The 16,572-nt window shown below is 38.0% G+C and overlaps 1 protein-coding gene across 3 annotated transcripts in view; it reads left to right on the top strand.

The window, feature by feature from the left end:
- The window catches only part of IMPG2 (interphotoreceptor matrix proteoglycan 2), an 85,465-nt gene that overhangs the window by 14,912 nt on the left and 53,981 nt on the right, over nucleotides 1–16,572 (top strand). For 2 of the 3 annotated variants that reach the window (XM_019448225.2, XM_019448224.2), the window contains exons 3-7: nucleotides 3,719–3,885; nucleotides 7,065–7,096; nucleotides 7,202–7,225; nucleotides 15,215–15,264; nucleotides 16,176–16,258. In XM_019448225.2, the coding sequence (XP_019303770.1) occupies nucleotides 3,719–3,885; nucleotides 7,065–7,096; nucleotides 7,202–7,225; nucleotides 15,215–15,264; nucleotides 16,176–16,258 (356 nt within the window). The remainder of the gene's footprint in view (nucleotides 1–3,718; nucleotides 3,886–7,064; nucleotides 7,097–7,201; nucleotides 7,226–15,214; nucleotides 15,265–16,175; nucleotides 16,259–16,572) is intronic. The other variant, XM_019448226.2, reaches the window with a different exon arrangement.

The following is a 16,572-nucleotide window of genomic DNA, read 5'->3' as shown; positions in this document are numbered from 1 at the left end:
CAGGATACAAAATCAATGTGCAGAAATCAGTTGCATTCTTATACACTAACAATGAAGCAACAGAAAGACAAATGAAGAAACTGATCCCATTCACAATTGCACCAAGAAGCATAAAATACCTAGGAATAAATCTAACCAAAGATGTAAAAGATCTGTATGCTGAAAACTATAGAAAGCTTATGCAGGTAATTGAAGAAGATATAAAGAAATGGAAAGACATTCCCTGCTCATGGATTGGAAGAATAAATATTGTCAAAATGTCAATACTACCCAAAGCTATCTACACATTCAATGCAATCCCAATCAAAATTGCACCAGCATTCTTCTCGAAACTAGAACAAGCAATCCTAAAATTCATATGGAACCACAAAAGGCCCCGAATAGCCAAAGTAATTTTGAAGAAGAAGACCAAAGCAGGAGGCATCACAATCCCAGACTTTAGCCTCTACTACAAAGCTGTCATCATCAAGACAGCATGGTATTGGCACAAAAACAGACACATAGACCAATGGAATAGAATAGAAACCCCAGAACTAGACCCACAAACGTATGGCCAACTCATCTTTGACATGCAGGAAAGAACATCCAATGGAAAAAAGACAGTCTCTTTAACAAATGGTGCTGGGAGAACTGGACAGCAACATGCAGAAGGTTGAAACTAGACCACTTTCTCACACCATTCACAAAAATAAACTCAAAATGGATAAAGGACCTGAATGTGAGACAGGAAACCATCAAAACCCTAGAGGAGAAAGCAGGAAAAGACCTCTCTGACCTCAGCCGTAGCAATTTCTTCCTCGACACATCCCCTAAGGCAAGGGAATTAATAGCAAAAATGAACTACTGGGACCTTATGAAGATAAAAAGCTTCTGCACAGCAAAGGAAACAACCAGCAAAACCAGAAGGCAACCAACGGAACGGGAAAAGATATTTGCAAATGACATATCAGACAAAGGGCTAGTATCCAAAATGTGTAAAGAGCTCACCAAACTCCACACTCGAAAAACAAATAACCCAGTGAAGAAATGGGCAGAAAACATGAATAGACACTTCTCTAAAGAAGACATCCAGATGGCCAACAGGCACATGAAAAGATGCTCAACGTCGCTCCTTATCAGGGAAATACAAATCAAAACCACACTCAGATATCACCTCACACCAGTCAGAGTGGCTAAAATGAACAAATCAGGAGACTATAGATGCTGGAGAGGATGTGGAGAAACAGGAACCCTCTTGCACTGTTGGTGGGAATGCAAATTGGTGCAGCCACTCTGGAAAGCAGTGTGGAGGTTCCTCATAAAATTAAAAATAGACCTACCCTATGACCCAGCAATAGCACTGCTAGGAGTTTACCCAAGGGATACAGGAGTACTGATGCATAGGGGCACTTGTACCCCAATGTTTATAGCAGCACTCTCAACAATAGCCAAATTATGGAAAGAGTCTAAATGTCCATCAACTGATGAATGGTAAAGAAATTGTGGTTTATATACACAATGGAGTACTGCATGGCAATGAGAAAGAACGAAATATGGCCCTTTGTAGCAACGTGGATGGAACTGGAGAGTGTGATGCTAAGTGAAATAAGCCATACAGAGAAAGACAGATACCATATGTTTTCACTCTTATGTGGATCCTGAGAAACTTAACAGAAACCCATGGAGGAGGGGAAGGAAAAAAAAAAAAAAAAAGAGGTTAGAGTGGGAGAGAGCCAAAGCATAAGAGACTCTTGAAAACTGAGAACAAACTGAGGGTTGATTTGGGGTGTGAGGGAGGGGAGGGTGGGTGATGGGTATTGAGGAGGGCACCTTTTGGGATGAGCACTGGGTGTTGTATGGAAACCAATTTGACAATAAATTTCATATATTGGAAAAAAAAATATTTCTAGCTCCTAAAGCTTACGTATAATTAGGAGTAGCTTATTTCATGAAGTAGTGAGCTAAATTAACCTGGAATAGTCAATCCTATCACGTGGTTATTTAGCACATAGAGTACACAGCACATACTGCTAATAGAAAAAAAAAATAATGGTCTTGATCTCTGTGCATTTAAATCCTTCTTTCTCCCTTAGCGCTCTGCTCCTCTTCCCTCCCATCTCAGTCTGTCTGTTGTCCACAGTGTCTGGCATTTGGCCAATGAAATGGTTACAGGAAACCAGTATACTTAATGTATACAAAATGTGCAGACAGTCTGTTTAGCATCCATTCAGATTTGATGCTTTGGAATAACTTAGCAGATAGACTGAATTTGTTTTGAATATAGTAGTACATTTCTCCTAAAAATCATTAATTTTTTAGTCCTCATATCATAAAAAAATTTTTTTGAGTGTAATTGACATACAATATTAAATTAGTTTCTGGGTGCCTGGGTGGCTCAGTGGGTTGAGTGTCTGACTTTGGCTTAGGTCATGATGTCACAGTTGGTGAGTTTGAGCCCCACGTCAGGCTCTGTGCTGACAGCTCAGAGCCTGGAATGTGCTTTGGTTTCTGTGTCTTCCTCTCTCTCTGCCCCTCCTCCACTTATGCTCTGTCTCTTTTCAAAAATAAACATTAAAAAATAAAAATAAATAACTAAATAACTTTCAAATATACAAGGTAGTGATTCTGCAAGTTTCTACATTATGCCATGCTCACCACATGTGTAGCTACAATCTGTCACCATGCAATGCTATTACAATGTCATTGACTATATTCCTTATGCTGTGCGTTATATTCCTGTGACTTATTCATCCCATAACTGGAACCCTATATCTCTCACTTCCCTTCACCCATTTGGTATCCTCCCACCTCCCTCCCCTCAGGCAACCACCCGTTTGTTCTCTACATCTATCTTTTTTTTAGTTAATAGATTTTAATGTTTAGAGAAGTTTCAGGTTTACAGAAAAATTGAGCAGGAAGTCCAGAGAGTTACCTATACTGCCACTCTTCCACACACACATTTTTCCCTCTTATTAGCATTTTGTATTAGTGTAGCACATTTGTTACAACTGATGAGCCAAAACGGACAGACACACTATTCTTAATTAGAGCTCGTATTGTGTTTTGAGAAATGTATAACGACGTGTTTCCATTATTACAGAGTCGTACAGAGTGACTTCCTTGCCCTAAAAAAACCACTGTTCTTCACCTCTTTGTCTTTCCCTTCCCCCAACCCCTGGCAACCACTGATCTTTTTACAATTTTCGTACTTTGGCCCTTTCCAGAATGTCATATCATTGGAATTATACCGTATGTAGCTTTTTCAGACTGGCTTCTTTTACTTAGCAATATGCATTTAAGTCTTCACCATGTCTTTTCATAGCTTGAAATCTCATTTATTTTTATCACTGAATAATACTGCATCATATGGATATGTCACAGTTTGTTTATTTTTTTGCCTTTTTAAGTATTTTCAACATCTGCTTCACTCTCATAAAGCACAAACGTGGATTTTTTTTTTAAGAGATGGGAAAAAAAAAAAAAAAAACAACCCCTGCCTATTAGAAAGTGAATTAAATTCCTCTGTAAAGGAAAGGAGTGGGGAGTGCACATTCTCTTCATATCTGAAAAGTTTAAACTGGACATACATAAACAGAAGAACTTTGAGAATCATTCCTATGTCCTTCTAGAATGGACACTGTGGGCAAGAGTGCCTTGGAAATCTGAATAAATAGGTTCATGATCATTGTGAGAACCTGAAAGTACTTTCCATAAAAATTCCTCTTTGTCTGTTGTCCAGTGTGTCAGGAAGCTGTCTGGGAAGCCTTCCGGACATTTTGGGATCGACTTCCTGGACGTGAGGAATATCGTTACTGGATGAATTTGTGTGAGGATGGAAACACAACTATATTTGAAATGGGCACAAATTTTAGTCAGTCTGTGGAACATAGAAATTTAATTATGAAGGTAAGTGTACTAACAAGGGAAGAATTGCTGGACTATTGTAGGAGTGCCTACACACAGCTCAGGCTTGAAGGAAGAAAGAGCAACACCAAACACCTGCATTGCTTTTGTTGTTGAATTAGGCTATTTGAGTGAGCTGCCATAGGGCATGGCCGAGTCTTTGTATCCCTAGCTCTGGCTGTTAAAATAAACATTGTTAACCCAGTAAGAGCCTCGGGCTTATGTTTATAAATGTAAATATTTGGAAATAATACTCAGCAAAGGTTTAGGCTAAGAATATAAGTCTGCGAGAGTCACTCTTGCCAAGGTTTTGCATATTATCAATTCAGAGTAGCTACCAATGACACTAAGATATAGTTCATTGAATAAATGTTTAGTAAAGTATAAATATGATTCTACTTAATGAATTTGCTTACTTATTTTCCTTCTTTTAGAGCTATCTTATTCTTAGCAAAGGATAAATAAGCATGCATATAGACAAATTACCTGCCCACCTTTCCCTTTTCATGTAGCATGCATGTATTCATGATGAGAAAATAGAGAGTGAGAAGGGGGAGAGGCAGAGAGAGAGGGAGACAGAAGATCCAAACTGGGCTCCATGCTAGCAACAGAGAGCCTGATGCGGGCTCTGTCCCATGAACCTTGAGATCATGACCTGAGCTGGAGTCGGACACTTAACCAACTGAACCACCCAGGTGTCCCTCTTCTGTTATGTTTTTAACTGCTCAATATTAATAAATATGAGAATAGCTACCAGTTATATATGTACCATGTACCAGGCCACATATTAAGCCTATTAAAAGCATATTTAATAACAACTCTACAAGGAGTTACTAATATCCGCAATTTACAGATAAGAACATTAGGCATCAGAGTTATTCCTTACTCTAGATTATAAAACCAGATGGGCTGGAGCTTAAAATCAAACATAGTTTTCTTTTTTAAAAAAGTTATTCTTTTACCCTTTACCATTGGGCCTGTCTTCTCAGTCATTACCACTTTTGCAAATTGCAGTGGCTAATATGGAATAGCTATTAACTGAAAAAAAAATACACATACACATATCTACACACATTTATATTTATGTCAGCATTGCCCATCTCAGTTGTGTCCACACTATGGAAGCAGTTGACGGAGCAGCAAATACAGATGATGTATAGCAAATGTATAGTTAGTATTAGCATTAACAATAGCCTCTTGTGATATTACATTGCAAGGTATTTTTTTTTTTTTACAAGTGCAACTTTTAGAAAGGTAAGATCTAAAGGTGTTGGAAATACACTTTCAATGATTATTTAGTACAACATGGAGACAAAGGGGGTGATATGAGACCTGGATTGAATCTTAAATAACAAGTATAAGTGAGCTGAATGAGGAGTTTGGGATGAACAGTCTAGACAGAGGGGGATAGCACGAGACACATGTTGATAGGGAATGACTTGGGCCAATATACGGGAAGGGTAGACAATAAGTGACAAGAGATCAGACTGGAAGCTGGAAGAGTAGATAACTCTGGGGATGATAAGAAACTGTTGATGTGGAAATAGGATTCGGAGCCACTGGCCAAGAAAGAATACTTCAGGCATCTTTGGTGCAAAATGGTGGTTTTATTACAGCACAAGTGACAGGACCTGTGGGCAGGAAGACCTGCCCTGGGATTGCCCTGAGTAACTGATTATATACCTGGGACTTGGGGGAGGTAAAGTCAAGGGGAAGTTTGCAAAAAGATTTTTCTAATGCTAAAAAAGACTCACAGGATCCTGAAGGCCTAGCTATTGTCAAGCTAAGGTTGTTTTTACTTCAAGCAAAGCATTGACATTAAAATAGTTGAGAGTTCCTGAAGAAATGTCATACTCTGCCTGTCTCAAGTGTTTGTCAATGGGCTGCAGGTTATAAGAAAATTTAAATTTATCTACATTTCTTTTGCCTTTGTTCTCCACATTATAAGTAGGTGAGTCACAGAGGCTGATTGGACAGTTTTGAATTAAAAAGGTCATTATGGTTTATATACACCATGGGGTGAATTGGAGGCAACAAGACTGGAGCAGGAAGACTAGTAATTACTGCATATCTGAGGAAATGAGGGTGCTAACTAGACAAAAGATAGAGAAAGGAAGCACAAGAGATGCAAATAGGAAAAAAGACTAGTAGAACTCTGTGACAGGTCAGATGGGAGTCGGAGAAGAAGGAATGGCCTGGGAAGCCTCCTCATTTCTAGTTTGGATGACTAAGACCAAGAACTCGGGCACAGAAGCAGCTTTGTAGATGTAGTGGGGAGATTGAGTTCACTTTTGAATGTGTTGTTTTGAGCAATCTGTGAAATGCGAATTGCCTGATTTAGGTTTGAAGCCAAGGAGAGTGGTTTGGGTTATAAATATAGCTGTAGGAGTCATCTGGCTTGAGGTGGCAATTGAAAGCATTTAGACTGGCTGAGATTATTCTAGGAGAGTTTGTAGAGCAAGAAGAGCAATAAGTTATTTATAAATATCATGAGTTATTTAGAATAATAGTCTTTCCATTTTATAGAGGAGATATTGAGAGATTTGGGGGTTTGCCTTCATATCTAAGCAAGAGAAAATGGGACTTGAAGTTAGGTCTTCTAACTTAGTGTTCTTTTTATTATATTGGCCTCAAAACAAAATCACTAATTTAGAGGAAACTTAGGGACAATTTGCTTTAGAATGTCCCAGAGGAGAAATCCAGTTATTGATATAATTTATCTTTTTGTCTGAATTCTGGAGAAACAGATTTAGCATTTATTTTATCCACACGTCCCTATTATTCTAGTATGAGAGTTTCCATAAACATGTTAGATCACAAAAAACTTTGATTCTAAGTCCATGAAAGGTTAATGTAAAACTCAACCAATCTCCAATCTATAGATCTTTTTGGAATGATTAGCAAGTAAAGTCTATTAATCTGTGCCCATTAAGAAAGAGCACGGGAACTTTTGGAAACATAAACAGAGACTGAGTGCCAGGACATTCCCACAGTCACAAAACAAACTTGGCATCATTAGTACCTTGCTTTAATTGTTTGCTTAACCATAGAGAAAAACAACATAGGTTTGTAAAATAACAGTATAATGTTAGGGCATTAGTGTTTTCCATGCAGTACATTTTATGTACTGCCTATTAACTGTCATTAACTCACACAGTCATGTTTATCTTTGTTTTCCTTAGAAAATGACATATACAAAGGAAACTGTAAGCAGGTAAGTGTCTTTTTTTCCCCAATTTCATGTTTGGCAACTGAGATATGTCATACCTATTCCAAGACTCACCCCCAATTTAATGGCTCTGTTCTATTTTCTTGCCAGTTCCTGCAGTCACCAGGGCTGTGGGTAAGTCCCAAATTGTTTTCCTCATCTTGAAGCCACTTCCCATTCAAGGCTACCATCACAGTCACTGTGCTTGTTTACTTTCTGAACTTGCCAGGAGGCAGACTTATTCCTTTCTCTTGAGTGAGAAAAATAGACTTCTGGAAATGGAATATGGAATGATCTACTTAAGTTGAGGTTTATGCACTAATAGTAAAAATGTTATAAAATGTTACACCTTAGTGGAGAATAGTTTATTAAATGATGGTTGGTAGTATGGATCACTTTACTGAGAAATGATGATTATGATCTTGAAATACAGGAATAACATGGAGTGCCTTGGGTGGCTCAGTTGGTTAAGCATCTGACTCTTCATTTTGGTTCATGTCATGATCTCACAGTTCATGGTTTCGAGCCCCACATCAGGCTCTGCACTGACAGTGTGGAGTATGCTTGGGATTCTCTGTCTCCCTTTCTATCTGCCCCTCCCCCATTCATATTCTCTCTCTCTCTCTCTCTCTCTCTCTCTCTCTCTCTCTCTCTCTCTCTCCTCTCTCTCTCCCCTCTCTCTCTCCCCCCCCCCCCTCAAAAATAAGTAAACTTAAAAAAAAGAAATATAGGAATAACACAACCTTGATGAATCCTGCAGTATTAGGATTCTTGGCTCTATAGGCCTTTAGGTTTAGGATTAAGGTCATTTCTGGGTCCTGAGCAATAGCAGTACAGAGCAGATCATGGAAGTGAGGAATTTAGTGTATAAGGATTAAAGATTTCAATTCTGTCCATACTCAGAGTATCTAGATTATGCCAGTGTGGGAATGATGATATAGAAAAACACCATTAGGGCAGACAGTCCAGATCAATGCCTCAAATGAGAGAGGAAGACAGATTGAAAAACCAGTTAGGTGAGTCAGTGCCTGGAGATCCAAGCTGGGCAGCAGAGGCCAGGCCAAGGCATAGTTGGAGTACACATGTGAGTTAGTGGGGCATATGTAGGGGTCAGATCAAACATGAGTAAACAGGAGGGAAGGGGCCTCTGTGGTCTCACTCATTCATACAACTAATGTTACCACTGAGTCTCCGCTGGGATCTGGGATGAACACCCACTTAGATGCTGGGCCATGTGTTTTCTTAGGTGTGGGCTTTCACCACTGAGAAGCAGAGCTTGGAAGTTGCTTGTGATTGCCATTGCAACACCCAAGCAGTGAACTAAGTACTCTGGTGAGTCCCACCAGTCCTAGTAATCTTCATGATTGTAACTAATGAAAATGGTGGCACATTTTACACATCGTATGTAGTTAAGATGTACGTAAACACCATAATACATACGGCACTTAACCTGGAAGAAGCTCTGAAGTTTACTGGGAAGTGAATGTTAGCAAGTTTGTGGCTTGTGGGTTATTATCAAGTGGTGGAAGGAAGCTTACCTGAAACAGGGTGGACAGTTGTAACGCCATCTGAGAATGGGTGTGGCTCATGGCACAGGGGTAGCCAGAAGATATGTAAGGTGTGGTGTGTGTATGTTTTATGTATTCCTGTGTGGCTCACTTCAACTGGCTGCAGTTTTCTTTGGCTTCCTAGCATTTCTCACAATGAAATTATGCATAAATAAAGGAGAAATTTTGTGTTATGTTCGTTTCTTACTGTGTTAATCACACTGGAACAAATTCACAAATAAGCATCATAGCAGGACTCACTGAATCATATATTTTTATTGATAAGGCACTGTCTGTACTACGTATAAGGAACTGAAAATATGATTTACTGTGCTTAGAAAATAACATATGTACAAAATAACAATATATGAAAATATAAATGAACATTGAGAAATTTAAAGTTTAAAGTATCGTTCCCATCTAACTAGAACAGATGAGGCTGGGGTGGGATGAAAACTGCCAACATGGTAGTTGCTGAAAGGGGTGACCTGGGGGTTAGGTAACACTGGGAGTGAAACCATGGGAGTGGCTGGCCTAAGAATTCACTAAGCCCATCTTTATCCAACTTGAGTTCTTTTCTTTCTTTCTTTCTTTCTTTCTTTCTTTCTTTCTTTTTCTTTCTTTCTTTCTTTCTTTCTTTCTTTTTTTTTAATATTTATTTATTTTTGAGAGACAGAAACAGAATGTGAGCAGGAAGTCACAGAATCCAAAGCAGGCTCCAGCTTCCAGCTCCAGTCGGAGCTGTCAGCACAGAGCCCAACATGGGGCTTGGACCCACAAACTGCAAGATCATGACCTGAGCTAAAGTTGGATGTTTAAACCACTGAGCCACCCAGGCTCCCCTATCCAACTTGAGTTCTGTAGTGATCCATTGTAACCCTTTATGTGTTCTTCACTTTTCTATATTCAAATTTATTTTTATGATTTTTTTTGAGATTACTCTCATATTCTCAGTGTTGAGATTCTTGTGTTAGATTTTATTGCTGCTGTAGCAAATTACCACAGACTCCGGTAGTTTAAAACAACACAAATTTGTCCTACAGTTACATAGCTCAGAAATCTGACGTGGGTCTCAAGATGTTGCCAGGTTTGCATTCCTTTCTGGAAACTGTAGTGGAGAATCTGGTTTTTTTTTTTTTTTTTTTTTTTTTTTTTCCGCCTTTTCCAGCTTCTAGAAACCACCCACGTTGCTTGGCTCATGACCCCCTTCCATCTTCAAAGCTAGTAATGGCTGGTCAAGTCTTTCTCACATTTCATCACTCTGACACTCTTCTGCCTCTTCTTCCACATTTAAGGATCCTTATGATTGTGCTGGATCCACTTGGATAAACCTGGCTACACTCCCCATTTTAAGGCCAGCTGATGAGCAACCTTAATTCCAACTGCTACCTTAATCCTCCTTTGTATGTAACTTAACATACTCACAGGTGCTGGGGATAAGGATGTGGAGGCCACTATTGTTCCTATCACAGTTCTCTGTAATTTAAGTTGCTGCTTCTCTGTGAACTCTAACTCACCTGCTGACCTAAGCCTTGCATCAAATACTCTGTTCTGTATCACTTTAAGCTTCTCCTACTATCATCTGTCCGCTGTCTTAAAAAAAAAAAATCATTTTTCACCTTACTTAGGACCCTACATCCAATCTCACCTCTTAGACATCTCCCGATCATTGTTTCTCTCTCTCTCCTGAGTCTTCACCTTCTCCCATTACTAACTCCTTATGAGCATTTAAACATGCTCAAATCTCTCCCATGTTCCCTATTTACAAAAGGCCCTCCTCCAGCACTTGTCTCCATTATAGCTGGATATTTTGAAAGCATCTCCACTTAGCTTCAGTCAATGCCTAACCCCCTACCTTTTGGACTTCCTGTATAGTCTCCATAATCAGTACAAAGCCCCAACTAGGTTATGTGTTCACCAAATAGTTGTTAAGTGAATAACTGAGTTTCTGCCCAATTACCCAAGTTTATTATCAGGTCTCTGGTGATATTCTTAATATAAGAGCTGTTCTTTGGGATTTTATTTTGTACATCAATTAACTTACATTTGTAGTTGAGGATGCCTATCATGGATCACAAAACCAAATATATATATTTTTTTAAGCAAATGTTTTATTTTATTTGGTACATGTATATCCCTGCTCCATTATCCTCTGTTTTCTCTTATATTTGTTTAGCATTTCATATTTTTGTAATGCTTCTGCATATAATATTTCATTTAGTTTTCACCAATACCTTTGAGAAATAGGTAGGGTAGGGAAGTATTCCTGTTTTGGAGATTAAGTTCTTGAGGCCCAGAGCAACTGAGATATTTTTCTAAGGTGTACACAAAGTTAATGATACTTCTGGGACCAGCAACAAGGATTCCTGGCTCTGTGCCTTGAGTTCTTTTGTGTCATGTTCTGATCACAGTTAACAGATTCAAGGGCAGAGCAGAGTATAGAGAATTGTCAAGGGGAGTAGTAATCTAGATGTGAAATTATGCTTATGCTCCGTGTGGCTGTGCTATCTTTTGATACAGTCTCACCTGAATTCTGAGAGAATTAGGCAGTAGCTGTGAAGTAATAAATTATGTGCTGGCTGAGCTGAGGAGATGACAATGTAGGAGGTTGTTTGTTGCTGGTATGAAGCTAAAGGTCTTAGCTGAACAACCTCAAATTTGTGGTTCGGCCTAGAAATGAACTAGTATTTCTGTCTCCAAACTCAATACAACTCTGTGTTCTAGTTCTGTTGTGACATTTTAGGGGATCTCTGCAGGAGGCATACCTAATGAGAACATGTTGAAAGGATTCTTGTTGTTGAGTGTTTGTTTTTTGCTGTTTTCTGAAAGGAGAGTGGGAAAATGAGGGATTAAGAGTTGGAATGATTTGAATTACTGAGAGTTGCCTACTTACCATCATTAAAATAATGTTAATTTGAATTCAGTAAGTGAAATCTAGTTCTGCTGAAGTAAACAAACTTCTCCATTGTGAATGCTTCCTTAGAGAATTAACTTAAATTTAATTAATTAACTATTTGCTTATTATTTTAGTTGCAGTATTTCTTTTTAAATTTAAATTAAAAAAATTTTTAATTAAAGTATAGTTGACATACAACTTTTTGTCATTCAACATAACATAGTCATTCAACAATTATATAATCACAAAATGCTTACTACCATAAGTGTAGTTACCATCTGTCACCATACAAGGTTATTATTATATTATTGACTGTATTTCCTATGCTTCATCCTTATCCCTGTAGCTTATTATTTATCAAATGCGATTTGGTGTGGGGGACAATTTGACTGACACCATGTGAGGTCTGGTTTCTTTGCCATGCCATCCCAACTTCCAGTTCTAGTTACTGTGCTGTGCTTTGGCCCCTCTGTCTTGCTTTGACCTCTTTGTTCTCATAGCTGGTTCCTCTCCATAGCTCTCCAACTTTGACTGGGTTTCCTTTCCTCTTTCTGGGACCTCACACACTGTGACCTTTAGGTCATTAAGTTTATGTAAGCTGTTATCATTACAACCATGTTGTTTGCCCTTCTAGTCAATATGGCTCACGTAAAGGCCATGTTGTGAGGAATTAAGATGAGTGAGAGTGAGGTTTCTCAATCAAATGGACCTGTTTTACATCATAGCTCCTCTATTGTCTAACTGTGTGACTCTGAGCAAATTCTTAACCTCTTCTAATATTAGTTTCCTCATAGGTATAAATGGGGATATTAGTATCTTCCTTTTAAGATTGTTGACACAATTAAGTGAGTTAACCATGATAAAACACTTAACACAATGCATGATTTATGATAAATTTAGTTGTACTCATTCTTTTTTTTTTTTTAATTTTTGTTTTATTTTAGAGAGAGAGAGAGAGAGCATAAGTGCGGTGAGGAGAGGCAGAGGGAGAGAGACAGAATCTTAAGCAGACTCCATGCTCGGTACAGAGCCTAACCCAGGGCTCAATCCTATGACTCTGGGGTCATGACCTGAGCTGAAATCACAAGTTGAACACTCAACCAACTGAGCCACGCAGGTGCCCCTAGGTGTACTCACTCCTGCTGGTGTTATTATTGAAAAGGGAACTAGATACTGTTAGGAATTTTAAGTATAGCCTTGGGCCATATCAAGTCATTGTGTCATGCAGGAAAAATTGCTTTATTCATTTTTTCATCTATAAAATGAAGGTATTGGCAAGGGGTTCTACTTTGTGGACAACTGATAGATCCTATTCGGGCCTGATTATGTTAATGTCTGTCTCAAATGCATTTGAATCTTACTTGCTCTTAGCTCTATTCCCTGCAACTTGAGAAGCCTCTTGATGCTTTCTCATCACCTAGGCCCTTTCTCCACTCATCACTCATAATAATGACTTATCCAGATGTCATATTCCTTAGGTTCTTCTAGATGACATCTCACTGAGAAGCAATTTCCTGCAAATGCACTATAAAATAACCAAAAGTGATAGGTTTAGTGTAATGGTTTAATATGTTATTCTTTCTAGATAGTATTTTTAAAAAGCAGAAGAATCTTTATGAGATTTGTAAAAACTCAGTTTCTCAAATTTTCTTTCTTTCTTTTATTTTTTTTAAAGATTTTTTTATTTTTTAAGTAATCTCTACACACACCATGGGGCTCGAACTCACAACCCCAAGCTCAAGAGTCACTTGCTCCACCAACTGAGCCAGCCAGGTGTCCCAGTTTCTCGAATTTTCTACCAAAGCTTGGGAGTTTAGGGAACATTGCCCTAGTTGACTCCCCAACTCTAGTGCCAGTCATGAAATGTCTTTGAAAGATCTTAATATCTTTTTTTTTTTAATTTTTTTTATCGTTTATTTATTTTTGAGACAGAGAGAAACAGAGCATGAATGGGGGAGGGGCAGAGAGAGAGGGAGACACAGGATCGGAAGCAGGCTCCAGGCTCTGAGCCATCAGCCCAGAGCCCGACGCGGGGCTCGAACTCATGGAACGTGAGATCGTGACCTGAGCTGAAGTCGGACACTTAACCGACCGAGCCACCCAGGCGCCCCTAAAGATCTTAATATCTTAATACTAACTTTAACTTTATAGTCAACTCCACAATATAGCCATGTTTGTTTTAATATTAAAATGTTTTGAGTTACACATTAGTTCTTACTTAGTTCCCTACCTGTCTATGCTTGAAGTAAAACTGATGCTTCAGTATGTATATCATGTTTGTCTGGTGGCTTTGAGTAACCCCCTACCCCCGCCCCCCCAATGACCTTATTTAGAGCACTAGGACAATCTAAAGGAGTGCTTCTGAAGATGGGAGTCACTGGCACATTGGCAAGTCTGTGAGGGAGACATTTTTGACTGTACTCACATCACCTTGGGAAGCTGACTTTTGTAAAGTTGAAGACAGTTTTCAACTCTTAACAGTAATGTCATCAGCATCCAATAGATATAATCACCATCCAACTCGTTTGTAAAAGTTTAGTGGAATATCCCTTTTCCCTTAGGACATATCCACAAACTTTAAAGTTCTAAAACTTCCTAAAATTACTATACTTTAAATTTTATATTTTGGGGGTATGTGGAAATTTGGACTTGCAGAAACCTATTTTCTTTCCTTTGGAGGAGGGACTTTTCCAATTGTTTCGATTTTTTCTTCTAGTTGCAGAGCATCATGGTTAAAGGATAGCTGGTTACTTGTAGCCTGTTAGCAAGTCATTTCTCTAAGCTTGACTTTCTATAAATAAAAACATTTTATGATTTCTGTGATCCCTCAAATGAGATGAGATTTGTGTTTTTTTCCCCCCTTAGCAGCAAGTACCCTCCTACCAGTACTATTTGTTAAATTTGTAATCATTTATTTGTTGTCTATTTTCTGTAAGACTATAACTTTAATAGATCATGTTTGTTTTGTCCACACAATATTCCCAATGTCTTGTACACTGCCTGGCTAATAGTATTTTTTATTAATTTATCCTAAAAATATCTATTTAGTGCCTACTAAATACTAGATGCCTAGATACTATTTTAGGTTAGAGACAGAGTAAAAATATGAGATTCCTAATCTCAAAGAATTTATATTCTTAACTGCAGTCCTGTTCAATAGAACTTTCTGCGATGAAGGATATGTTCTTTACTGTGCTGCCCAGTATGATAGCCATTAGGCACATGTGACTGTGGAACACTTGAAATGTGGCCAGTATGAATAAGGAACAGAATTTTAAACTTTATTTAATTTTAGTTAATTTAAATTACCACATAAGTCCAGTGACTACCATGACAGTGCCATTCTAGAGGATTAAGAGATTAGAGACAGAGATAAAGAAGTAGATAAATAAATCAACAAATAATTTCACATAGGAATAATAACTGGGAAGAAATCAAACAGGCTGATAAAATAGTAAGTAGGGAAGTACTTTGTATAGGGTGATTCTACTTGAGTAGAAATCAATACATGTAAGATAAATGAATTATGAAAACTCTTATTTCTTAAACCTTGTTAAATCAGTACTTGGGTTTGGAAACACTTGTTTGGAGATCTAGTGAGTTCCTTTTGGGAAAATAAACCCCAAAATATATCCACATATTTCTATCATTTTTATTAATGTTAAACATTTTTTACCTTAGCCCTGAATTGTCATCTCCAGTTCCTGTTGGTGATGCCCCAACATCAGGAGGTATGTTCTTGTGCATTTATTCACTTTTTAAAAATTATTTGTGGTTTAAGATGATCTTGTAAGCAAGCACACGTTCCACCTCACATTTAAAAAGTACCAGGCTTCTCTCTCCTTATATGTTGTTCAAGAGTCTCAAGAAAAAGTAATTGTGTTTTCATTTATTTTAAGGCATTATGTTGTGGGTACTTAAAGACCTTTAATTATTAAGTATAATAAAAATCAGAAAACTACTTAATACAAGTGTATGACCTAAAGAATTACTTTAAGGCAAACACTCTGTAACCACTGCTTATGCCAACAGGTAGAACCTTTCTAGTTCCACCATTTGTCATTTGTCTTCTATAAGTTTCTCTGAGTAAGGATTTTTTTGATTGCATTCTGTGGTGTACTTTAACATGTTTCCTTGATTTTTGTATTTCCTATGAATTGGAAGTTGCTTTCTTTATTTTTAATTTTTTTAAAAAAGCTTTTCCTTATTGCAAATTTCAAACATATACAAAAAAATAGAATAGCACAATGAGGCCAAGCTTCAACAATGATCAATTCCTAGCCAGTGTCCAACCTTCACCCACTTTCCCTATCGGGTAACATTATATTTTTCAGTATCTGTCCCTTTACTAGGTAGCTCCTTAAGGATAAAAATTTTGTCTGTATCCTTAACAAATCTTACATAGTGGCTGACATATAGTAGGTGCTCTTTAAATGCTTGTTGCTTGAATGAATGAGTTGTAATTATTTTCTGTTCTAGGAAGATTCTATGCAAATGTTTCTTAAGGTTAGAATGTACTGAATTTCCAGGATGATAAAGCAAATGACTTACAGGAATGGTTTTGAAGTCAGCTTCGTTATTTCCTGATATGATTCTGACTTAGGGACTACGTTCATGTACATGTTTTTGTTTTTCTACTTAGGTGCTGTTGTCAGTGTTCCACATCCAGGGGTGACCACCTCTGAAGGTATCTCAGAGAGCAGCAAGGAGAGGCCTGGGGAGAGTGTGAGTGATGCTCTGTTTTGTTATTTAGTTTCTAACATGGAGAACGGGGTTAAGAGAGACTTATGTTCCACTGCTAAACTGCACAAAACTTCATGTGGTTTCCTTTGTGGAAATGTAGATTCTAAAACCAGTATATTAAAAAGAACCTAAGATTCCTTGGAGAGTTGAGTCAATCTGCTTTTGCAAGAGAGAGCTTCAAGATGTGAATGAAATGACTTGTGCTTGGGGAATTATCATGGTAAACTCATTGTCACTTGTGGGCTTTGTGACATAATTTACTGTCATTTGCCTATGTTCTTCTATTTCCCTGTCTT

The sequence above is a fragment of the Panthera pardus genome, unplaced genomic scaffold, assembly GCF_024362965.1.
Source record: "Panthera pardus isolate Hobbes unplaced genomic scaffold, ASM2436296v1 HiC_scaffold_16, whole genome shotgun sequence".
NCBI lineage: Eukaryota > Metazoa > Chordata > Mammalia > Carnivora > Felidae > Panthera > Panthera pardus.
The sequence above is the reverse complement of the archived record's forward strand: the minus strand, read 5'-3'. Positions and strand labels throughout refer to the sequence as shown.